The sequence below is a fragment of the Nyctibius grandis genome, chromosome 30 (assembly GCF_013368605.1).
Source record: "Nyctibius grandis isolate bNycGra1 chromosome 30, bNycGra1.pri, whole genome shotgun sequence".
Lineage (NCBI taxonomy): Eukaryota > Metazoa > Chordata > Aves > Nyctibiiformes > Nyctibiidae > Nyctibius > Nyctibius grandis.
The window spans coordinates 988,629-1,014,120 of NC_090687.1; the positions used below are offsets into that span (position 1 = coordinate 988,629).

At 53.8% G+C, this 25,492-nt stretch overlaps 1 protein-coding gene across 3 annotated transcripts in view; it reads right to left on the reverse strand.

The window, feature by feature from the left end:
• Positions 1 to 25,492, reverse strand: part of LOC137674621 (ankyrin repeat and fibronectin type-III domain-containing protein 1-like) — a 262,483-nt gene that overhangs the window by 56,915 nt on the left and 180,076 nt on the right. For all 3 annotated transcript variants that reach the window (XM_068420108.1, XM_068420106.1, XM_068420107.1), the window contains one exon: positions 22,477 to 22,517. In XM_068420108.1, the coding sequence (XP_068276209.1) occupies positions 22,477 to 22,517 (41 nt within the window). The remainder of the gene's footprint in view (positions 1 to 22,476; positions 22,518 to 25,492) is intronic.

The window sequence follows — 25,492 nt, forward strand, 5'->3', positions numbered from 1 at the left end:
TGGCCCAGGTTGCCCAGAGCAGCTGTGGCTGCCCCCTCCCTGGCAGTGCTCAAGGCCAGGTTGGATGGGGCTTGGAGCAACCTGGTCTGGTGGAAGGTGTCCCTGCCCGTGGCAGGGGGTTGGAACAAGATGAGCTTTAAGGTCCCTTCCAACCCAAACCATTCTATGGTTCTATGATTAAAATTTCCCTCTCTGGTTTTCTCTTAGTCAGGATTTAAAACCCAGCCCGCTGGGCTCCCTTGCACCAGTGCATGTAACTGCATCTTTTTGTCTTCCCTGAGTCCCCAGTTCTTCCTGGTGTAGTGAAAACCCCTCACCACCCTGCCCGAGCCACTCGCCTGCTGGCATCTCCCCTGCTTTGCCCAGCAATGGGCACGGGGACACGGGACGCTGCTTAACAACCCTGGAAATATCGGGGACAAGAGAATGGGAAAAGCATCCCTACAGGCAAACTGCAGCTCGTCCAAGCCTCCTCCCAGCCCGAAAGTCCCCTTCAAAAGGCACGATGGGGATTTACAAAGGTCCCTCTTGCAAGAAGGGGAAAAAAGGCAGGAGAGCAAAGCCCTTGGCGTGCCGCCCTCGCAGCCGCCTCCAGCCACCGCGTCTGCCCCACGGCAGGGAAGCGCCGCGGAGGTTTGAGGGACTTGAAGGGATTCGCGACGCAATAAAAACATTCCTGCCTGCAAAGCATGAAACCCCAAAAGTTTATGGGAAACCACTGTCTTCGGGATGTCTGCATATCTTCAGGCATCCTGGGAGCTGTAGTTCAAAGGAACCGAGAAAAACCAAGCGGCCGATAATGCTGGTTTCTGGATGGAGGTTGTGTGACTATTGGCTCCCACATGAAAGCCTGAATTTCTGGGATGCTGAGCCCGTTTCTGCAGCCAAGTGAGAGGAGAGCTCTGCGGCGCCTAGGGCATGAGGGACTCCAGCAACGGAGCGAGGGAGAGCGAGAGGCACTCGCTGCCCTCGGGGAAGAGCAAACGGCCTCAGCTCCGACGCGAGCGACCCAAAAGCCAAGCGTTGATGATCTGGAGGAGGGATGTGCTGCAGGAGGAGCCAAGCGGGACAGGCCAAAGCCATTTTCAGGGCTGGGAACCTCACTGTGATCTGTCAGAGATGTGGTCCCTGTTGGGGGCACGTCTCCAGTCAGCATCTGGCCAAGGACCGGCTGGGTGGAGGACCACAGCGAGGGACTGAGCATGGGGATGGGGTCCTCCTCCAGGCCAGACTGTGAGAGGACCCAGCACAACGGCTTTCATCTGGTACTATGAAAATCAAAGGGCACCAGTCTGGGCTGCACAACCTCACCTATGAGTTAAAGTCTCCGTGCCTCAGTTTCCCCATTCACTCTTACCATCCACCTATCCCCAAGGGCTGCAGGGACTGGCCTTTGCTATTTGAATACTCACCGGGAGCTGAGCTCCTCAGAGGCCAGCTGTCTGCACCGCACCATGCGCAGCAGCATTAAATTGCCATCAGGCTCATTTCCTCGGACCCCCACGAAGGATGGCTGTGCCAGCCAGGCCAGTGAAAGGCATTTTATTCCAGCACAGGAGCCTCTTCATGCAAGAGAGTGACTTCCTAGCAGGAGAACCAGTGGCACTTGATGTCCTCCAGATGAGGCACTGCCCATCAGCAGAGCTCCTGCACCTAAAATGCCCTTCATGCCCGACCACAGTGAGGGCAGTGGTAGGGGGACGGAGATGTGAGGGGGTTGCATCTCATCCTGGACTGAGCCTGGAGCGATGCAGGACATGAGACACTTTCACTTCCAACCAAGGAATCCTGCAGCAAAGACCACAACCACTGGGCAAAGCCAACGCTAGACACATGAGCCATGGCAGGTGACCCTCTCTCATCATGAGCCCAGGCTTCATGTCAGACCACGAGACTGCTCCATGGTTGTGCAAGGCCCTCTCCGCCATCACGCATTTGTCCATCAACAAAAGCATGATGCAGAAATGCGATGACAAACCCATGACGTAAGACTTTGCACCAGCTGACTCAAGCTCCCCCCAGCGTGGTGTGCTCTGCAGCACTGGCTGCCAGGAGCCTGAAGTCTTCAAAAGTCCTTGCGGACACTTAGAAAGCAAACAGCCAGCAATGAAAGATAAACTATGGGAGGGCTTGTCCTTGGCGAAAGCCTGTAGCCCTGAAGAATCAAGAAGAGGTGGATTAAGAATCAAGATTAAGAATCAAGAAGAGGTGATCTTTAAGGTCCCTTCCAACCCAAACCATTCTACGATTCTATGACTATCCACGCTGGCAATAGCAGCACGGATGCGTTCCAAGCATCTCGTCTGCCCCCTCCATCCTCCAGCACAGAACACCTTGCAGGTCATCACCAAAAACGCATCCTGGGGCACAGCAAATGCTGTCTGTGGGGTGGGGACACCACGGGAGGCAGGTCACAGCACCACCCCTTGCTGCAACTTCATCCAGGCTGTGACGGAGCGAGTGCTTTCCAACTTCTCAGAGCAAACCGCCTTTTGATGCGACCAGCCAGCAGGTCCACAGGGCACTGCAGCTGAGAGTTGAGTTTCTGGGGGCTCTGCAGAAAGACACCTCTTTTTTGCAGAGCTGGGCCCAGCTGCTCTGGAGAAGAACAGCAGTTGGAGATGTTTCTAAGCCAGTTGTGTTTTTCACAGACAGTGGACAAGGTGCCCCGTAACGTGTCCTGAAACAGCCAAGGCCACAACAGGTAAGTTGGGAGACCTTGTCTCCAAGATTTAGGGCATCACACTGGTGCCTCTTGCTTCCTTCTCCTTGACTGCCAAACTCACACAGTGACCCTGATATCCCCTGGAACGAAATCCCACATTTACTGAAACCACCCAATGGACGCAGCCTTCTCTCTACTCCAAGGTGACTCAGCCCTACTCGATACGTACTCCTTCTCCATACGGAAGGGTCCCACCAGGCAGGTGGTCTCCTGACTTTCCCCAAACCAGCAGCAGGCTCCCTTCCTCCAGTAAATACCCGTGAGTCCTCAGGACAGGGCTGTGCTGCTGACACCCATGGGTTCAGCATCTGGGATGCAATGCCAGCACTTGCTCCACACCCCTCCAAGGCAGAAAGTTTTGAGCACGAGCTTGCAACAATTGTCCCTGCTCATTTCAAATCTCAGTCTGGTGTCCTCGGGCTGTTCCTCAGCACCCATAAAACCCAGCTGAGGAAGATGGTGGGGGCTTCAGGAGCAGAGCAGATGCTCAGGAACCGTAACCACCTCCCATCCAACCCCAGCCAAAACATGCCTCCCCAACATGTGCCTCCAACACCTGTGCCTTTGCTGTACAATCTCTTGTACCTTAGGTCTTCTCCTGCGCCGCTCAATCCTGTTATAAGGATTTTCATTGCACTGCGAGCTTCAGCCATGGGTAGCTCCAAAGCAGAGCCTCAGGGGAGGAGCAGGAGGCTGCTGTTACAGCCCATTTCTGAAAGGAAAAGCCACCATCTGGGTTCAGAGCATCTCTCAGCAGCTCGGAGGAACACAAACACGCTGCCACATTTTGATATGGGTTGGCTCAACGTTCCCCAGACACGTAACGCGGGCCTTCTGCAGTCGTCTCACTGATCCCTCTCTTTGATTTAACACCGCTTTTCAGATCAGATCGAAAACGCTGACGTCTGTCTATTATACCAGGAGTCACTCCCAGAGCTACTGTCTCTTTTTCCAAATGAGCCAAAGCAGCAAAGGGTTATTAACCAGGGAGAAAACGAGGACAGGGAGGGAACGTGCTGTTCTTTGATAGGAACTATGCTAATGAACATTATAAAAATAAAGATCAGAAAAACCTCAATGACAGCTTCAACCCCAGAAAAGCTGCAGTCAGGCCCCAAAGCAAAACAGCCGAGAGAAGAGAAGGGGAAGTCCACCATGGCCCAAGCACCTCACAGCACCTGGGACCACGTTCAAAACCTCTCACCTCCAGCACCAGATTGATTAATTAAAGCAGATTCTACCATTAGACTCATCACAGAGGAACTCGAGCCCCTCTGCTAATCCTGGGGATGATCTCAGCCAGCCATAACCCAATCGTGATGGAAAGCACCATTATGTGACGGCTGATCAATGGCTTTGCGAAACACGAGCCACCAAGAGCACCCTGCAGCCACCAGACACTTTTTCCTCCTTCAGCATGTCCCACCACCATGGGGACGTGTGGCCATGGTGCCTGTTCTCCTTACTCCTCCTTGCAGCTGGTTAATCCACGGAGAGGAAGAGGAGCTGCCACACCACAACGTTCAGGCCTTACTGCTGCAAGGGGGGTCTAACTCTCATGGCCTTGAGAGTGGCTTTCAGGTTTGCATGAATCATTGGCTTTGGTTCCCTCAGCTGCTGAAGGAACTCTGCTTTTATAGGACCGGGTCCAACAAAACACTTAAGCATGTGCTCATCTCCCAGGGTAAGAGCGGCCTGTGGAGATCAAGGCTTCAGAAGAAACGCACTTTCCTGGATCGAGGCCACGGTGATGGAGCTACCACCGCCAAAGCCATACCTGAATGGGACCTCCCAGTGTGGTCTCTCCCCAGGAAAAACCAGCAAACCTATACTGAATATCAACCTGTGTTTAAAAATAAGCAAACTTACAAAATAACAGAAATCCTGGAAAAAAACACAGCACAAACTGTACCTGCACACATCCCCCACCGAGCAGCAACCCGGGGCGAGAAGAAGGAGGCGAAGTCTAAAAGAGAATCATATTTTCTAATGAAAACGTTAGCACAGCCTAGGAGCTGGTGGTGACAGGTAAACCCGGGCTCCCAGCGCTGCGCTGGGCTCAGCAGGAGGTGGGGAGCTGGACCCCGGCGAGACGAATGCTCTAAATTAGGAACAAAAACATTCCCCCCCCACTTGCTTGGCAGAAGGGGATGCTCAAAGTGAGCCCTTGTCTGGGACAGCCAGTGGGAAACGATGACAGCTCCGCTGGAGTCCAAAATATACTTGCAACTTGTTTTGGATTACTTTATGCAGTGCTTGAAAAAAAAAACCCCACGCTTAAAAATTTCCATCCTAACCTGGCCGTGGACTTGCAGGGGGACCCTGGGTTTTGTTTCCCTGCAGCCAGGGTGGTGATGCTGATCAGAATTTCTTCCCCTGGGTAGCGAAGAGAGAAATCATAGAATCATCGAATGGTTTAGGTTGGAAGAGACCTTAAAGATCATCTAGTTCCAACCCCCTGCCACAGGCAGGGACACCTTCCACCACACCAGGTTGCTCCAAGCCCCATCCAACCTGGCCTTGAACACTGCCAGGGAGGGGGCAGCCACAGCTTCTCTGGGCAACCTGGGCCAGGGTCTCACCACCCTCACAGCAAACAATTTCTTCCTCAGATCTCATCTCAATCTCCCCTCTTTCAGTTTCAAACCGTTCCCCCTCGTCCTGTCACTCCATGCCCTTGTAAAAAGCCCCTCTGCACCTTTCCTGTAACCCCTTCAGGCACTGGAAGGTTCTAGAAGGTCTCCCTGGAGCCTTCTCTTCTCCAGGCTGAACAGCCCCAACTCTCTCAGCCTGTCTCCAGAGCAGAGGGGCTCCAGCCCTCTGAGCATCTTCGTGGCCTCCTCTGGACTCGCTCCAACAGCTCCGTGTCCTTCTGTTGGTGCCCCCAGAGCTGGACTCAGCACTGCAGGGGGGTCTCACGAGAGCGGAGCAGAGGGGCAGAATCCCCTCCCTCGCCCTGCTGGCCACGCTGCTGGGGATGCAGCCCAGGACACAGGTGGCTTTCTGGGTTGCCAGCACACGTTGCTGGCTCATGGTGAGCTTCTCGTCACCCATCACCCCCAAGTCCTTCTCCTCAGGGCTGCTCTCCATCCATTCTCCACCCAGCCTGTGTTTGTGTTTGGGATTGCCCCAACCCACAGGCAGGACCTTGCACTTGGCAAGGTCCTTCAGGGTGGGCAGTGCCAAGAAGAGCAAGGAGGGGACAAGAGCCACCCGGCACACTTTGACAGTGATTTTGAGCGATGACCGAGTGGCACCCGCGTCTGCGGCTGTAGGTGGGAGCGATGCTCCCTCCCAGCACCCTGGTCTGTGTAGGGGTGGCTGCCCCAGGGCACCTGGACTGCACGGACCCATCAGCCTTCGACAAACCCCCAAAGGTAATTTGCTCCACAAGCACCCACAGTACAGCCCTTGCTGGCGGTGAAAGATCCTGCTCATGGCTCAAATCAACGCGGCTACATTACAAACCAACCTGTAGGAGGGAGAGAAAGAAAGAATCCCTCTAGGAATCTGTAAAGCACTGGAGGAGCTAAAAATAAACACCGACAACAAGTCAATCTAGAAACAGAAAGCTAAAATCCCTAATAACAGAGGGCTGCCAGCCAGAGGAGGGAGATGCCCAGTACCCTGCACTCCAGCTCTGCCAGCCGAGGCTCCAGTGAAGAGTGGGGGCACAGGGACCCCTGTGCACGTCGCTGTGGGACCGAGTGGGCATCGCTGCCTCTGAAGCAATGGTACCTGCAACAGAGCCCAGCTCTTGGGCAGGGAAACGTGATGCTGGGGTTCCTCGCTGCTTTTTATCTTTGTGTTTCCAAATTACCTCTGAAGATGGGTCAGCCAACTCCAAGGAACCAAGATGCTCGTGCCAAACGCCCCGATCCCTGCTCCACTCCCTTCCAAGCTCCAGAAACGAAGCCAAATCTGTCCTTTCCAATGCTGGTCACCATCTTTCTCACATCCCCCAGATGAGATCAGTCTGGTCTCAGGACTCATCTCTGTAGCTATCAGTGCTCAGCTCTGCTGTTCACACCCTTCCAGGCCCCTCCAAGGTTGCGTGCCCCGATCCAGGCTTTCCAACCCCGCTGAACACGTGCCATCTCAGACAGAAACCTCAGAGCGTGGGCCACGGTGATCTCACAGCTATAAGGCAACAGAAACATTCTTAGAAAGTGTATAAAAGCCTCTGGATGGCAACTCGCTCACAATGTGAACTTCAAATATGTATTGCAGGACTTCACAGGGCCAGAAGAACCCAGCCGGGATGTGATCGCAGTAGATGAGAAGGGTGGAAGAGCCTTGGGTTTATCCAAGCTCACAGAGACATTCAAGCCCGCTGGAAGGACCCAGTCCAAGGCAGAAACCTGTTCTTGTCCTCCCCGTCCCCAATACCTGCAGGGGAGAATGCACTCCCAAGGGCGATCGGGAGAGCTCCCATGTTTGTGCCACCCCAACCCACCACACTGCTGGCTACAACAGGGGGGACCATCTCCATGGCCAAGCAGAGATGTGCTGCTTGCACCCAGCCATCCTCGGGGCCAATGTCCTCCGCTTGTCCCCACTCCAGCCACGGTAGCCCTGGCACAATCCACCCCTGGTTACGAAGGGCAGAGCTGGAGGGACTGTTGGAGCGAGTCCAGAGGAGGGTGACCAAGCTGGTGAAGGGTCTGGAGGGTCTGACCTACAAGGAACAGCTGAGGGAGCTGGGGGTGTTTAGCCTGGAGAAGAGGAGGCTCAGAGGTGACCTTAGTGCAGTCTACAACTACCTGAAGGGAGGTTGTAGCGCAGTGGGAGTTGGCCTCTTCTCCCAGGCAACTAGCGATAGGACAAGAGGACACAGCCTCAAGCTTCGCCAGGGGAGGTTCAGGTTGGACATTAGGAAGCATTTCTTCTCAGCAAGGGTCATTAGCCATTGGAAGGGGCTGCCCAGGGAGGTGGTGGAGTCACCATGTCTGGAGGGGTTTAAGACAAGACTGGACATGGCACTTAGTGCCATGGTCTAGTTGACAGGGTGGTGTCAGGGCAATGGTTGGACTCGATGATCCCAGAGGGCTCTTCCAACCTCATTGATTCTGATTCTGACACGAAGCAAGGACAGGCCACCTGGGAGCAGGGGGACAGGAGCAGGCGGGAGGAGGTAATTTGATGACTTGCGCTCACCTCCCCCACCCCGGCGTCGGGTTCGGGTGACTAATGCTCCAGGAAGGGGATGCTGCTCTCCTGCAACGATACACGCTGCTAATCCCGCGGGTTTATCTGTCACTTCCGCGCGCCGGCTGCGGGAGCCAGCACCATCCTGCCCAGCTCCCCGAGCGCTCCCCTGGGCATCGCACGGTCTCCAGCTCCCACCACGCTCTGCTCCCTGCGTGCCTCCCGGCTTCCCTAGCCCCCATCCCAGCTCCTTCTTTCTCCTTCTTTTTCAATAAAGGCTTTAGGAGGAAAAAAGGGTGTTGATGGGGTGGGATGATGAGTGGGAGCCTCATCAGGCAGCGCTTACACCTCTCCTGCCTCAAAGTTAATTGCCTGGGCTGGGAGGGGAGAATAAGGCTACAGTGGGGACGGTGACTTGTGCCTGGGGACAAAGCAGACCCAGGGTACGCCGCTGAGAGGGCAGGGAACCACAGCAGCGTGGGGATCCCTGGCTCGGGCAAAGCTCCTAGTGACCGCCAGCCCCCAGCCCTCCCGAATGCCTCCCCACCCCATTGCTCCAGCCAGGGACCCCCACATCTCCCACCTCCAACAGCGAGCAGAGAACAGCACCTCGCCCTGACCTGCCCATCGCTTACACATCCAGCACCTCACGTCCATCTCTGGAGCAAAAGCCCTGAAGGGACGTGCCCAGGGACACAGACACCAGCCCCCGGGTCCCCATGGGCAGCACCCACCTGGGCCAGTGCCAGCTCTTCACCTGGGAGCGCCGTGGGCACATAACCTGCCACTGGTGACAGCCTCCACCATGCAAGTGCTGGGGCGTGCGGCTCGGCCATAACCCAGCTCTCCAGCTCAGGAATGTCCAAATAAATACAGAAATACATAAAAAGGCCATAAATAAAGTTGCCTGAGATGGCTGTTTGTCTCCCGCCTGGCCAGGACCCCCTCTCCCCCGTTGCTGTTTGCCTTGGCAGATGACAGCTGGGTAATTTGTTTCCATTGCAATGAAGTCCTAATTAACTGGAATAAACTTTTTACACTAAGTGTGTTTGTTTAACAAACTGGCTCTTTCAGAGCCTCACCGAGACCTGATTGATGCATTCGAGGGGAGTGGAAACCTGCTGGGTGCTTAGACATTAAAGCTGCAGTGTGTGAGCAGGCCAGGGCTGAAAGGGCTCTCTCTGTGTTTGGGAAATCAAAAATGACACCTCTCATGTCTGGACCAGGACGGGGATTTCAGCGTGGCCTTTGTGGACAAATATCTCGGGTTTCACATTCGCTGTGGCTGACACCCCCTCCAGTGTCCCCCCCCCTGCTCGGGCGAGCAGGGTCTTGCAGCTGGGAGATCCCCCAGGACCATGCTCTGCAGCAGTGGGGAGGTGGGACCCATCATGCTGGACTTGCTGCCGACCGCAGCGAAGCATACTGGGATGCACGGGGTCCCTCCTGGTGAGAGCACTGGTGGCTCCAGCCAGCCAACAAAATCCCAAAGGTGGGACTCCACGGGATGCTCTCAATGAAGCGGGACCAACGTCTTCAGCAGCAGCCATGCTGCCTCCTCTCTGCCTTCAGAGATCAGCTTCATCGCTTGTGAAGCCAGTAATTTTCAGCAGCAAAAACAAGACGGTTAGAAACTAGTCTGAGATGGCTAGAAACCAGTTTCTGAGACTGGTTTCTGGTTCAAACCAGAACTTCCAGCAACACTCACGAGTTGGGGGGAGGCAGGGGGACACAGAAGCTTGATAAAAGCCCAGAAGCAGAGTCCTCCTCATCCTCAGAGTCATCCAGTTGGTCTGGAAACAGCAAAGCCAACCAGCCACGTTACAAAACAGGGATCCAGCACAACTGGACTTGGCAACCTGACCCGGACGCAGGCGGTCAAGATGCTGTGTGCAGGCAGAAGGGCTTACTGGAAACATCTGGAAGTAAGGGAAGTACCTGGAGATAGCAGCTCTTGTGCTGTACCTTCTTCAGGAAGATTGCTGCCGAGAGCTGAAGGACCCTCAGGACAAGCAATGCTAAGCCCACACATCTGCTAGCCGGTGGCCTGGGATCCAGGACAAAACCTTTGATTAGAAGAGGGATAAAAGAGGAACGCAGTGGGGAAAAGATGGCCAAACTACCACTGGCACTGCTGCCCCGAGGCAGGTGCCAAGTACCATCCTGCTGGCTCCGACGGGACTTCCCATGGGGTGGAAAGCTGAGACAGTGCCTGGCTCCGTGGTAGGGCCCAGGCCACGACGAGCCCAATGCTGTAGCTGTATTTCAGCTGTCCAGTGAGATAGCTGTATGAATAATAAGCATTTCTGGAAAACAAAGCACCTCTGACATCCGAGGGGGAGAACGAATGAGCTGAGCTTTCCCTCCCTGGGTGCTTTTTCCTTCCTACCTCCTACCACAAAGAAAAACCTCAAGGCCCTGCTTGAGCATTCTCAGCTCCAGGCGTTTTCTTGAGGCATCCGAGCTTTTTGGAAGGCTTGGCTTTTCTATTTTTAAATGTAAAAATGGGATTTTGTGGGCCCTAGAGTTTCTTTTACCTCCTTCTCCAGCCCGTTTCCTCAAAGCACTGCACGCATTTCCATTTACTGTGGAGCGAGAAGGTGTTTTCTTGTGGCTGGGGGTTTAGCAGATCTCCCACAACCCCTCAGTAAAATGCCCCAAAGTCAACCTGCCCATGGTATCCACAGCTTGATTCAGTTAAGTCTTTAATTAGGTATAAATACCCCTATCCAGTGTTTCTTTGGTAATTATTATAGGCTCATCCCACCTTCAGCTGCATCTTCTGGGCACGTTGAAAGGCACCAGTGGCAAGACTGACGGCAGAGACGTGAGCTACCTGCCCAGGCTCCCTGTGCAGTCCATGGAGAGAACAGGCACTTCTGGAGGAGGAATTCATGTCCCCATAAATTAGATGGTGACATTGGAGGTGGTGCCCTTTTCCATGATGTCCCAAGCCTGAAGAGACAACCAAGCGCCCGCACCCTCGTCCCTTCCTGCTGCACATCTCCCGGGAGTCACCGCGCTACTCTGAATCCTAACCTCGTTAATGCCAGAAACCCGTGGGAAAGCTCGAAGCCTCAGACCTCACCTCTGCGCACACCGCTTTGTCACGATGCAGTAAAGACAATGTATTTTTCCTCCTTTAATGTCCTTAGACACTGTTCCCTGAGCAAATTAGCACTATCTACATGTCTCCTCACAGTCTACGTGGTGCAGCCCAAGTAAATCAGCGTATTCAGCCTGATCATCCCTCCCAGAGCAAAGAGCCAGAAGAGAAACACCAATGCCGCTGCTCACAGAGACCTGGCTGATTGGATGCTGTCATTCCACCACCACCAGCAATTTTTGCTTCTTGGTAGCTCAGGTGGCTTGGAGAAGGGCTGCAGACCCACCACCCGCAGCACACGTCGTTCTTCGCACGTGGTCTCTGCCCAAGCAAGGCAGGAGACAACCGTGCTGGAGACAAGGTGAGGTTGGGAAGAGCGTGGATCGGTTTGGTCTTTCCCAGGAGATACAGCCTGCTGGTGGGCTCAGGAACACCAAAACGCTCTTCTACAGAACAGCACCTCTGGCAGGTGAGCACAAGGCAACCTCCAGAGCTGCCCCACAGCAACATGCTGAGATACCGGCCAGGTTGGACACGGTGAGGATAAGCTTCTGAAGAGAGTGCAGGCTGGTGTAGCTGCTGCTGGTCTGTGGCCCAGCTGTCTATCTGGCACCGCAGGTGAGAGCACGGAGAGAAAATACCAGCACTGTGTATTTGAACAAAAAGCCGGATTAATCTGTGGTTGTTCCAGGAAAGAGTATCAGAGATCTCGCTCGTGCTGTGCTGACAGGCAAAGCAGCAAGCTGTTGAGATGATGGGAGGCAGTGAGGTGGAGAAAGGAGCCTGAGGAACGGGAAATTTTCACTCAGGAGCAGAAATTCAACGCACTCGACACTACTGAAACCTGCTATGATGATTTACGTGATCAGAAGTCTCTGCGTAAGAGGGGTGGCAGGGAAGGAAGAGGGGGGCACTGTATACTTACAATACATGCCATTATATTTTTTTTTCTTTAGAATTACAGATCTTTTAGCAGTTAGTCCTTGAAGAAATACAGATTTACCTTCTCACCAAGGACTGAGAAGTGGCACAGCACATCACACCTGAGCCAGCACAGGACTGAAGGAGCTCAACCTTAAATACACATTCTCAATGGATAGATGGAAAGAAATAGATAGATGATAGATAGAAGGAAAAAGAGATAGATAGAAAGAAATAATGCATTATAAAGGATTCGGGTCACACGCTAGAAGACTCACGAAGCCAGCAGTAAAATACCACATGCATTTCTAAATACTGTACTTGATAAATTTTCGATGCCGAAGTTAATGCACGGCAGATGACAAAAGGCCGACCAGTCACTGGCTGCCCGGAGAGGCAGCCCAGGTGGGCAGCAATACCCATGGACCAACAAGAAGGTGAGGACAGGCAGCATTGCGTGCGCTCAGTACTGCAAAATGGCTATTTTCACATCCCAGGAGATTGGCTAAAATTGACTGTCAAGAAAGACTTTGAAAAAGTAGAGTGAAAAAATAAGAGCTCTTCAAGGGGAGTTCACTGAATGTCTGTAAAGTCCTAATTTCATAGTTAGGAAAACAAGCAACTTAAAAATCCCCTTTGCTAAATGAAGGCTCAGAGTGGAAACAGAATATACAACAGAGAGTGGTCAATGCAAATGAAAAAATCACAATGTGTAGGAAATGGGTAAGGGAAACTGAAGGAGGGGAAAGAAGGGGGAAAAGCATGGCTGGACACACAAAATCTACTATTGGGAGCCAAACAGATTCCAGCAATAGGTCTGCTTTCAAGGAGCAACAGGACCATTTTTAAGCAGAGGCTGTAGGACTGCTCATCTACAACTACCTGAAGGGAGGTTGTAGTGAAGTGGGAGTCGGCCTCTTCTCCCAGGCAACCAGCGATAGGACAAGAGGACACAGCCTCAAGCTTCGCCAGGGGAGGTTCAGGTTGGACATTAGGAAGCATTTCTTCTCAGCAAGGGTCATTAGCCATTGGAAGGGGCTGCCCAGGGAGGTGGTGGAGTCACCATCTCTGGGGGGGGTTAAGAAAAGACTGGACATGGCACTTAGTGCCATGGTCTAGTTGACATGGTGGTGTCAGGGCAACGGTTGGACTCGATGAGCCCAGAGGGCTCTTCCAACCTGATTGATTCTGGGATTCTGTGAAAAAGCCAACAGAGTCAATAGATACTTACTTTGTGTTTGGGGCAAAATGGAGAGTAAAGTACTTCCTAGGAGAGAAGCAGCTTTCCTAAACCATTAGTATCCTCACCTACATCTAAGGCAGCCAAATAGCACTGAACAGCCAGCACAGATAACGAGTACCCAAAGCTGGGGAGAGTTTTCTGGGCTCTGCTCCTTGTTTTGAGCAAACTTTGGGCTGCCACGTCCAGATGGTAAATGGCTCCTTCCCAGCAATATTCCCACCCAGCAGTGCAGACGACCTAGTTAACTACTAAACGGTCAGCCTGACATAAGACCCAGAAGCCAGGGGCTCATCTGCAATTAAATTAAGAAATAATTAAAGGATGTAAGTTATAATTAAAGTCAGGCAGCGTGTCTTTGTGGAAAAGAGATCTCATCAAGCGAGGCCGGTGTCACTCTTTAGCGAATACAGGCTGAGCTGGAAGAGGCACCACGTACGTTACGGCTGTGCAGGCAGAGCGCTAAGTGCTTCTTGACATTCTGCTTGTAGAAGACAGTAACTATACACTATCAATAAAGCACATTAAACAAATTAAGAGCCGGCTGACAGGTCTCAAACTGAAGTCGTCGATGGGGAATCGTTAGCGAGGCTCCACGGGGAGCACGCTAGTCGATATTTTCATTGATGATCGAGAAGAAAATACAAAATCCTTGCTCAAAAAAATTAGCAGATGACAGGAAGATTGATGTGACCGTAAATATTGATGAGGAGAGAGTGAAATGTGGGTTGCTTGGTAATGCTGAGCCCATTCAAACACTGTATGTGTTAACGCAGCCCAGTGCAGAATGACACACCTACGGAGAAGGATTTCAGGCCGTATTTATGAACAGGGACTGGATCCCAGACAAGAGAGAGCCTCCAGAAAGGCTCAAGGGTCACCACGGGTGACCAACCCAACACAAGGCTCTAATGTGACGCTGGGATGAAAAGAGCTGATGCAGTTCTTGGGGGAGAGGAGAGTTACATGTACTGCACTGCCATGACACAGAAACGCTCCCGCAATTAAGATGCCCGCGTTTAAAAGAGGACACAGAAGAAGCAAAGAGGCTGGAGGGATGAGTCACAAAATTGATCCAAGAGCTAGAGAAAAGATCCTGCTGCAAAAGATTTGAGCTATATTGAGTTTATCGGCAAAAAGTCTGCCACCCCTGCCCCGACCCAAACCAGAGCGGTGCCAACCACTCTTATCCAGTGAGACACACAGAGAGACAGGGACTGGGAGCTGAAGCCCAACAAGTTCAAACGAGTTTTGGGTCAGGATTAGATACCTCTTGAAGATGCTCAGAGGATTAGACACCTCTCAGATGGCAACCACAACCTCTTCAGCACACAGAGGAACACGAGGGCAGCATTTACCCCGCTACAGGACACAGGAGGCCAAACTGCATGATCTAAAAGACCCTTTCGTACCTAAATCCCACACAAGTGAATCCCAGCGGGTAACTGGAGCTCCGAGGTTAACCCCTGCCACACACCACAGCGAAGACGGGTGACCAGGAGACAGCACCAGCCATGGAGCAATGAGGAGCTGGGGAGGCACCGAGCAGCAAAGATGGCTGCTAGCTCCTCCAAGGCGAGGTTCAGAGCCAGAAAGTCCTGCTAGCTGTGAGGAGTCCCTGTCAGGTCTCGTGCCAGGAGCAGAGCACGTGGGAAAGGACCTCTTGCAGCTCCTGGAGAAACACCAGCTGAGTGTGCTGGCCAAGCAGCCTGGGAAATAACCTCGACCCACTTCTCCCTCCTGGTACACTCGGCTGTGGGACCAACGGCTGCGGTGGGTGGGAGCGTTACCTCCCATGCCAAAAGCATCGCTGTGTTGACTCACTGCAGCAAACACTTTGCTCTCTTGCTTAGGGGAGAACGCAGCCTCGGTTATTTTGTTAAAAAATGCCCATCTTCCCACGCTCGATTCCCTTTTCATGATTAATGCAGAGCGTAGCAAACGTGGAAGGGCTGCAGCTGGTGCATAGGTGGCTTCTGTGCCCGTCTTGGCTCTGAGCTGGCAGCGTCGTCCTCCCATCCTGCGAGAGGGGAAGGCAGCCCCGGGTTCAGAGCAGTGGGGTGGGCAGATGCCATTTCAATGTCTCCACCAAAGGACCAGGGACTTCCAGGAGCCCCCTCAGCTCCCTGGTTTCAGAAGCAGCAGCAAGGAGAGGTACCCCATGGTGAGCGAGGGGATCTTCTCCTACCCAGAGGCATCACAGAGGGACATGGGCTGAGGACCAGTCCCAACCCTGGTGGGGGCTCCGTGGGGACAGAAACCCACCCAGTGCTACTGGGAAAGTGCCCAGTTCACGGGAACATGCACCCTTTTGTTGGGACAAAAGGAAGTGCAGCATAAAGACACTGAGTCCTTGTGTGGCAGTGCTGGGGACGGGGTATCAGGGCCAGGCAAGATTTTAATTGGACTGGAACTGAAATTATAGGGGGGAAAAAAGAAAACCCAAACCTGCTTTGGTTTAAAGAAAGGGGCTGGGAGTATAGGAGAAAAAAGCCCTTCAAGTTTCTATGACAACCAGCATAGTATGAGCCTACATCGCAACCTCAACGCATTAAAAGCTGCACAGAAACAACTAAACCCACAAGTTTGCTCTCCCAACAGGTCCGGGAGGGCTGTTCCCAGAGAGAATGAGCACGCTGCCAGGGGGTGGTCCAGCCGTCCCCCCACCCAGGCACCCAGAGCAGGGCAGCATGGGCTCAACAGCCCCAGCAACTCCTCCTCCTGTCCCCTGGGCTCGAGGGACTGCTAAAACCAAGCGGCTCCTTGTCCCCACCTCCCTCAGGCCACGATATTTAGCTCTGGGTACCAAGGGTCCCGGTGCCATCCAGGCACAGGGGGAGAAGGGTAGCTCTGTGCTCCTAAATCTGGGTGTAGAGCACCCCACCACTGCCCTCCACCCCCACCAGGCCCAGGGGCCCACGGCGAGCACTCCCACACAACAAGCAATAAAAAAATGAAGAAGAGTCATATTCATTCATCCTTTACAAAAACGATGGTCTTTGGTGGGACCTATCAGGCACATAGCCTGGAGTGCTGGAGAGCGGGGCGGCAGCAGGACAGCCAGTCCTCAGCACGGGGCCCCGTTCACCGGGCATGGATTGGCACCAGCCTTCCCAGCTTCACACAGCAACAGGAGCTTGGGCAGACAGCCCAGACGCCGCAGGGCGAATCACCAGGGCTATGGCCTCCTGGATCTCTGAGCTTCCAACCGAGCTCTGCCAGCACCGCTCCCGTCAAGGCTGGGTCCACAGCCACAGCACTAAGCGGAGCTGGAAAACGTTACTGGGGGTACAAAACCAATCCCAAGAGGTTGGAGATGCAGACTATCCTCCTGCCCCATGGCAAGGCCCTGAAGTGGCACGCTTGCAGCCCTCAAGGAGCTGCCAGGGCTGGCGAGACCGCTCAGCCCCAGCCTGGCACACCACAGCACCCATCGCCCTCCAAACAGCACCAGGGCAAGGAGCTGCACCAGCTCCCCCAGGGCAGAACCCCCCCTTCCCAGAGCAGCAGAGTCTCCAGAAGCCTTTCTGGGCTCAGGGCATGACTGGGAGAGACAAGACCACCTTAGCTGGAAAGACCAGCACACCACAGGGTGGGGGAGACCTTCTGAAGGCCAGAAGGAAAGTTGCAGAGCTGTTCAGAGGCTGGAGTACCAGCTGGTCTCCTGCACCCGCTGCAAACATCCAAGGCAACCCTCTGCCATGCCTTGAGCTACCTCCCACCGCTCCTACCCATTTCTGCTAACCCTCCACTCCCCTTCTTCTCTGGCCCACCTCTGCTCTCCATCCCCAGACTGGCATTTGTTGAACCATGACATTTCTCCAAAGTACCTGTTCAGGATTCCTTTCCTTTCCCAGCACTCAGAGAGGCTTAAAGCCCCTGCGCATGCCTGGAACTCCAGCTCTGAATCCACTGGCCAAACCCATCCTCTGACGTTGTGTGGAGGAGTTAACTCCCTGACTCTTCAGAAAACTGGCTGAGCCAGGATCTGGGGTTAGAAGGTAGGAGCCCATGCTCATGGTCCCTTCTAGAGGGCTTCACTCCTCTTCAGCTGCCAACCTGCACCCGTCCAAGGGGCACCCACCCCACAGACCCCAACACCTCTCTTCCACCCTCCGTTTTGCCACCAGAAATGCTGGTGATGGCACTTCATCCTTTCCTACAATTGAAGCTGGGAGAAGTATTCTCCAACCCCGTGAAGGTGGTTTTGGGGCAGTTTCTCACAGCGTTGAGTATCCCACGGCTTCACTACAGAAAGGTGGCCTCAGCATTGCCTCTCCTACCTCACCGTTTCCCTTGCATCTTCTGCGCTGTCTCTTACCCCCCCTTTCCCTGTGCGTCCTCCTCCTACTGCTCGGCACTTCACAGGTGATCTTGAGCTACTTGAAGAGCATCCCAGCTGAACGACTCTCAGCAATCACAAAAGAAGTCAAATGCAGCATATATGTGTGTTATTATTATCATTGCAATAACAATAATGTCTGAATTAAGGAGGCAACGAAATGAACGCCCAGCTTAGGAACACATCTAGCTTATTAATGGCCCTTAATGCTTCCAAGATGTAAATACTGATTTCTAGCTCCTTAAAAACACCACGGTTTTACAAGATAATGATTCAGCAACGCAACACTTTCATCTAAGTGCTGGCACGGAAAGGTTTTAGTCGAAGAGATGAAATGTTCTGCCTTAAGTGTGACAACGAATTAGCTGCAGAGACTTCTTGGCGTAACGAAGACTGCAAGGCAAAACAAACATGAGCTGCTGCTTTATGTAAGGTGGTTTCAAAGGTTCCCTGTGTGTTTACACATCTGAGGCTTAAGCACAGAAGGCGGGTGGCAGTCTGTAATCTGAAATGGAGATGGAGCCACGAGGTGCCTGTGGGATTCTGCTGGAGCAAGACGTGGTCTCTGAGACACCAGGTCTCTGCAGCATGGCCACATCGTCCCAAGGGACTCAACGAGCAGATCAATGGAGAGTATTTTGTGTCACTACAGCAGTGTCTCTCTTGACACCTCAAAGTGCCTGGCAAATATTAACTGCTCCCAAGTGACGACCCTCTTGACAGATGAGCATTGCTCTCAGCAGAGGAGACAGCATGGGGAGCGAGCGCAAGCAGCTCCTCCAGCAAATCACTGACACTTTAATTAACCCCAGGTATTTCAGTCTATATTTGCGAGGGGTTTCATGATTGTTATTACTACCAAAATTTCCTTCTGGGTTCGAAGAAACTGAGTTCCAGTCAGTGCCTGACACTGAAGAGCAAATATATGCCACCAGGAATTAGCAAACACACCAGCCTTTCGTGGGGCCTGTCAAGACACTTCCAAGCAGCCCTGCCAGGAGAGTTATTAAGCAAAAACACCAGTCCCAGGAGAGCCTATTCCTGTCTCTGAGCATGGTGTCCCTGGGTCTTCAGCCAGCAGGTCCTTGCTCAAGAAACTGCCTTGACAAAGCAGTCAAGGGCCCTCTGTCAGAAATTTGGAAGGACCCCTGGAAGCTCAGACATACTAACAACATTGCAGCTGTATTAGCAGCTTCCAAAATCGAGGTGACAAAGGAACAAGCAGCTCAGGGGCTGGACTTGGCCCACAAGGTGTTTCCTTCCTGATCCCTACGGATGCTGGCCAGACCCCAGCCAGACCCCGTTGGGTTGCAACGGGGGAGGTACGTGCCCAAACTGCATCAGATGAGAATCATTAGGTTGGGATATATCGTTCTGACATCTGAACGACCTGCTCTGGAAACTCAGCGCAATCTGTACGTGTTCAAATGGGATACAGCACAAGGCTGGAGCAGCCGGTGTAGGTGAGGGAACCCGTGCAGATGTTGGCTCCCTGCAGGACTCGTGGCCATTTCCCATATGCCAGGCTCCTCTGAGGAACTGCAGCTACGGGAGCCATTAGCGTGCCTGTTCTTCCTAAGGTGGTCTCTAGCCCACCCATTTCTGAGGTAACCTCATTTTTTTTTTTCAGCCTTCTTGACCCAAGCAGCATCCTTCTGTTTAATGTGGAAAGAGGGAACGCTACCTCCCAGACACACAAAAAGCCAGGAGTCACAGTGCCATGGGCCAGCTCCTGAAGGTACACCCCATCGAAACCCTTGGAAGTAGAAGTGCCTCCCCCAGAGCGGGCAGCAACACCATTTCAGCCCTGGTAGCTCTGTCCCAGGCCCCTCGGACTTCCCACACTTTCCCATGTGCTTGCCACCCTACGTTTGGGGCAACCCAGCAGGAGATCTGTACCTTAAAACCTCTTGGATGGACTGGGCCGGGGGGGAGAGCCTCAGGTAAAGGCCACCAAAGGCTGGTGGGTGAAGGTAGACACCTCTCCATAGCCTCAATGAGCACAGGACTATTCCAGAAAGACCTTACAGCTGGCTGGGACAGACCAACAGTAACTAAGGGACGAGGGAACATGACAGCATTTCCATTTCGGAAGGGAAGAGGCAACAAAGGAAGGAAAGGAGTCACTTGGGATGACACAAGGAAACCCAGCTGACGGAGTACCTAGTGTCCAGAGAAGAGGACACCTGATCAGAGAAAGCTTCTGAACATGGCAGGAATGGGGCAAGATTCACTCCCAGGACAAGGGGAGGTAAAACCCACTGCTCAGATTTCTAGTGTCTGTGTCCTTTTTCTACAACCCACGTCTGCTGTGAGAGCCCAAAGCAGCCACTGAGGAATGTAACTAGGATGGGCATAAACCAAAGTCATAATATTCTGGTTAGTCAAGTCACAGCTGATATCATAAGCTGCTTGGCCAAACCATGGAGGTCCCGTAGCCTCGTGGCACAGGGGGACCAGAGAGCACCAATAAGACATCCTGTACCTAGGAGACCTTCTGCACCAGCACCCACCACTCTGACCCAACAGCTCTGCAGCTTCAGTGAGATGGGAAGCCCATGTTCCCCCTCTTAAGGTAGAGAAATGTCCCTTGTTTCTCTGATGAGATGAGCTATAAAAGTAGTGATATAATTGTTGCTACCTACCGCCAAAACCACCCCACAGGAAAAACTAAGAGTAAGAGTTCTTAACGTATTTCCTCCACATCTCTTACTTAAAGCCTCACAAAAGCTTCAGCTGGAGCAGGAACACTAGAGATGTTTCCATCTTTTTTAAGCCTGCTTGTCAAAACACACACTCTCCGTAAGCACACGGCAGGGCTACAATAAGAAGCACCGAAATCTTGGGTGACTGTTAGTAGAGGTCACAAAAGCACAGTTATAAATCCTTTGCCAAACATGTGTTCATGTTGTCATTGCGCCCACGATGACTCCAGAACCTCCAGGGATATCCCTCTGCTCTCCCAGAAAGCCACGTGGGATTAAACAGCCTGGGAAATGGCTCTGGCTGTATTTTCAGAAGTCTTCAGCTGCCAACAGTCTTGGAAAGCCGATGGCCAGCACTGCCTTGGGGTGAGTGGAGAGGGGACCTCCCTGAAATTAAGACTTTTCTGTACGGACCTAAGAGACTAGCGCAGAGTTTTAACTGGTGGCATAAAGAAAGAGGAGCCAGCAGACCACTGAAGAACACGCACGCACCCATCCCTTGCGCTCCCCGTCAGGGACGGTGAGCGGGCAGGTCCGTAAACACCCCGTGACACAGCCTGCCGTCCCCAGCGCACCCCAGACGGGCCTGCCCTGATGCGAAGAGTAACTCGGAGCGAGCGGTGAGGCAGGGTGCTGCCTGGGTGCTCGCTGCGCGCTCGGGCACCGCTGGGAAGCAGCTCTGCAGGAACGTTTTGGAAAGCGGCAAAGAGCGAGCAAGTGCAGAAAGACAGTGAGTTTTGGAGGAGAAATTTCCTCAACACTGTTCCTTCTGAATCTTCCCAAACCACACTCGTCTGACAATCCTGCACGTCAGAGAACTGTTCCACAACTTCAAAACCATCTACTTTAAGGAACTACTGGAGAGGGTCCAGCGGAGGGGTACGGAGATGGTCAGAGGGCTGGAGCATCTCTGCTACGAGGAGAGGCTGAGGGAGCTGGGGCTGTTCAGCTGGAGAAGAGCAGACTGAGGGGGGATCTTATCAATGCTCACAGACACCTCAGGGGCGGGTGTCAAGGGGATGGGGCCAGACTCTTCTCAGTGGTGCCCAGTGACAGGACAAGGGGCAACGGGCACAAACTGAGACATGGGAAGTTCCATCTGAATATGAGGAGGAACTTCTTTGGTGTGAGGGTGCCAGAGCCCTGACACAGGCTGCCCAGGGAGGGGGGGAGTCTCCTTCTCTGGAGATATTCAAACCCACCTGGACACGACCCTGTGCAACATGCTCTGGGTGACCCTGCTTGGGCAGGGGTTGGGCTGGGTGATCTCCAGAGGCCCTTTCCAGCCCCAACCACTCTGGGATTCTGGGATCGATGGCATTGTTTTCAGAAGAAAAAAGGTGATAACAAAGATGTTCGCTTCCCCAAACAGAGCAGGAGCAACACAAGGCCCCACACACAACGTGCTCAGCAGGACAACGCACAGCTGCTCAGTGGGCAGGGCCGGAGCTGAACCTCTCCGCACAGCTTTTTACAGAGTTTGCCCTTATCCAAATGATGACGGTATCAGACACATCCTTCCAGCAAAGACACAACCTCCTGCCTCAGAGGTGCCGTGCTGCGGCAAGGCTCTGCAAAAGCTGGGTGCACCAACACAACCGGCCTGCGAGCGCCAGCTCTGCTTGCGTTTCAATAGGGGTCTCAGAGGCTGACAGCTATAAGGGCTCCGGTCCCGCTCGCTTAGGAACTGTCGCAGCCAGCTCAGAGCCATGGCCAAGGGCACGCGCCAAGTAACCAACTGCTTATGTTAGTGGGGATGATTTGCAGATCCTTTGTTTGTGTTCATGAATATGGTGGCTCCAGAGAGCCTCCTGCTCTCCTCTCACCCCTGTGGCTCACCATGCTTTACAACACACAATGGATGGAAGACGACAGGCATCAACGTCAAAGCACGGGCTGTGCAAGACATGCTTCAAGATCAGCCCGTTGTGACACAGAACGAAACCCTTCCATTCTCCAAAGCAGCTCAGCTGTGCAAACCCGGAGCAGAGGGAGCCAGAGGTGGGAAAGGTCACCCCTGCATCCCCCTCTGCCCGGCCACCAGGTCCCAGCTCTGTCCCTCAGGCTCAGTCAAGCTGTCGTGATTCTTTCTGACCTGATTTAACGATTTGCATGTGCCCTGAAGCCAAAATGATTGACAGCCCTTCCACTGTTATCCTCACTTGTGTAATTGCAGCAGCTATTCTTGTACGTTGAAATGTCTAATCTTAGCAAGCCACAGAGCTGCTCGGTAATATGGACCAAGCGGGAATTTCCATGCAATTACTCACCACGGCTACTGGCACTTACTTTGGCTGGTAAAAGTCCTTCTTGTCCGCTGACCCCAGGCTCTGCAAGACACAAAAGACATGTATTTCTTTAACCCTTTGCCAAACAATTGTGGTGGCTATGGTTTTTGCTACCCGGTGGGTATGTGTGGGCTGGCTGGACAGGGCAGGCAGCTAAGAGCTCCAGCCACCCAACGCGCTGGAGGCAGAGCCCACCCAAGGATGGAGAAATAGAGTCCAAGCAGAGGTGTGGGGATGCATTAGGTCTGAATCCAACACATTGAGGCATGCCCGTCTCTGCCACCGCTTGCAGAAGCATGGCACCTTGTGTCAGGAGGGGACTTGGGTCCTCGCGAGCCTGCCCAGCTGGAAAGGGGATGAGGGGCTGGCAGAGGGACCGAGCCACCACTGCCTGCAGCAAGCCTCGGGCAGGGCAGGGAGCTGAGCCCAAGGCCCACAGCCTCTCCCTGGGGACAGGACCATGAAAATCTTCTGCCAAGAAAGTCTGCTTCAGACCCCAAGCACGTGCAAGCCTGCGAAGCAGAGACAGCCCGGTGCACGCTCAGGTTCCCACACGCCATCAACTCCACTGCCAGCACGGTCTAGTGAGCATCTGACAGCGTCCCAGCCCGGGCTGCCGGAGCACCAGCGTCCCCAGGAGACCCCAGCCAGGCTCAGCCTCCCCATGGGGAGCCCAGGGGTGATGGGCCTCCCACAGACCCCACTTCGGGTGCGAGGCCAGGCGCATGTGTGACACGCACAGACAACAGCCATGCACCGCCGTGCCTTGCCCTGTTGTCCAACGGGGCCTTATGCACCCACAGATGCCCAACGCTCTCCCCCAACACGCCTGGTCCTGGAGGCACCCGCGGCAGAGGCTGGCCCCTTGCCCCGCTCCAAGGCCCCAGTTCTCAGCACATCCTTGCTGAGCACACAAGGGTCCCTGCCACCAAGTGACGCAGGCTGTGCCAGACAGAGCAGGATGCTCACGGCGGACGGTGCCAGGGCAGACAGACAGACAGACCCACCAAACCTGGGCGTCAGCAAAGCCGTCGCATCGCCAGAGCTGTCTCCTCCTCGTCCTCCTCCTCCTCCTCACCCTTGCACCTTGCTGGGATGGGGGACGGTGGGCAGCAGCATGCAGCGGCCCCGCCACCCACCCCGTCCCTGCGCGGGCGGCAGGCGTGTGTACGCTCGCAGGAAGCACGCTGGGGCTGCGGGGCTGCTGTTGTAGTTTTGCTCCGTGGTTGCCTGGCAATGGCGAGCGCGAACGCCGGAGCAGCGGGGCCGAATGCTAATCAGGGGCACAGGAGCTCTCCCGGCGCTCTCCGCCGGCGCTCCCCCTCCAGATCCACCGGGTGCTCCCACCCTGCGACTGAAAAGCAAGCGGGGAGAGGAGGGTCCTGGGTTTTAAACAGGCAGGGATCCACTGTCACCGAAACATCCCCCCAAAAGGGGGCTCTGGCCAAGCCAGCGAGCTAGGGACACGGTTCGGTGGTGGCTGACCCTCTCCCTGGCATGGAGGTGTTGGTTGGACATCAGCGTGGGGAGGCTGCAACCAAACCTGCAGTGTGGGGTACACGGGTCTGGATGTGGGCCACATCCCACAGGCACACACCTGAGCTCCGGCCTGGGAGCGCACTCTGGGGAGGAGCTCTTTGGGGTGGGAAGATCTCATGTGCCCATGTGCCCATTGCCATGTTGGCATGCAAAAGCTCTGAGCAATCCCCACCAATCAGCCTTTGCCTCTCCCCACTGCTTCCCCTCCTCTGACACAACAGGAATTATGGCAAAATCCCACAGGACTGATGGCCAGACACCAGAATGGGGTCGTCAAATGCTTGCACAGGCTGCCCAGAGAGAGGGTGGAGTCTCCAGCCTCGGAGACATTCAAAACCCAACTGGGTTGGTCCAGGACAACCCAGTGCAGGTGACCCTGCCTTGAGCAGGGCGTTGGACTGGGTGATCTCCTCAGGCATGCTCTGCATTCCTGAAGCAGCAGAGAAACGAGCACAGCAGTAACTGCATAGAGCAAACGTCCTGGGTGATGGGACCTCTCCTCCAAGCCCACAGCGCATCTGGGACCACCTCCACTCCCGTGAGGTATCTCCTTACTTCTTTAAACCTGACACCTAAAACCCAGGGTACCAGTTCCCAAACTATGGATTGGCTGCAATGAGAGTGACGAGCCACGACAAATTCAGTTCCACCTGATATCTGTGCTAGCAGGGATCACGGAGAACTGTTGATATTCTAGGAGAAACCACTTGCAAACAGTTTTCTCAACACCATTGAAACGACACACGGAAAATCGGCATCCTGCGCGGTCAGACCCTCCACCCAGCTGCAGCTGAAGTCCGTGGGAAAAAGCTCTCATCAACCCTGTGGGTCCTTTGCCAGCTCCACGCAGCACCCGACCTTTCTAGAGCACTGATAACAGCAGGTAACGATGCTGACACTCCTACTTTTCTAAAACACTGGGGGGACTATCACTATCACCAGTATTCCCAGTGCAGGAGATGCCCCTTCACACAGTCCTGGGTATCACGAGTGTTAACCTCCCCTCATCACTTGCTAGGGTGGCAGCCTGCCTGCCCCTCGAGCCTGGGCAGCCCACGAGCCGCTGGCAGGATGAGCTACACGAGCACGCTAAGAGAAGGGGTTACCTTGAGCTTATCAAGCAACTATTTTTTAAAAGTCATGGAAAACGGAGAAGGTTTTAGAGATCTGGAATAAAACAATGAGGCACTAACTTTACAGAGAGGAAAAAAAAAAAACCAGTAAAATAGGGAGCGATAGCAGCAATCATTAGCCAAGAATCGCTAATTTTAAAGCTTATTAAGAAAATAGTAAATGAGGAGGAAAAGCAGAATTCCAGCAATGTCTCCAAGGAAATGGGCCTGGAGCAAAGCCAGGAGCTGGGGATCAGCTCCTGGCTCTACCACCACCCCAAGGTCTGGCCTTGAGCCCTTTCTTCCCTCTTCATGCCTCTGGTTCCTGTATTGCCCCTACACAGCCACTTGCCTCCTTACTCTCTT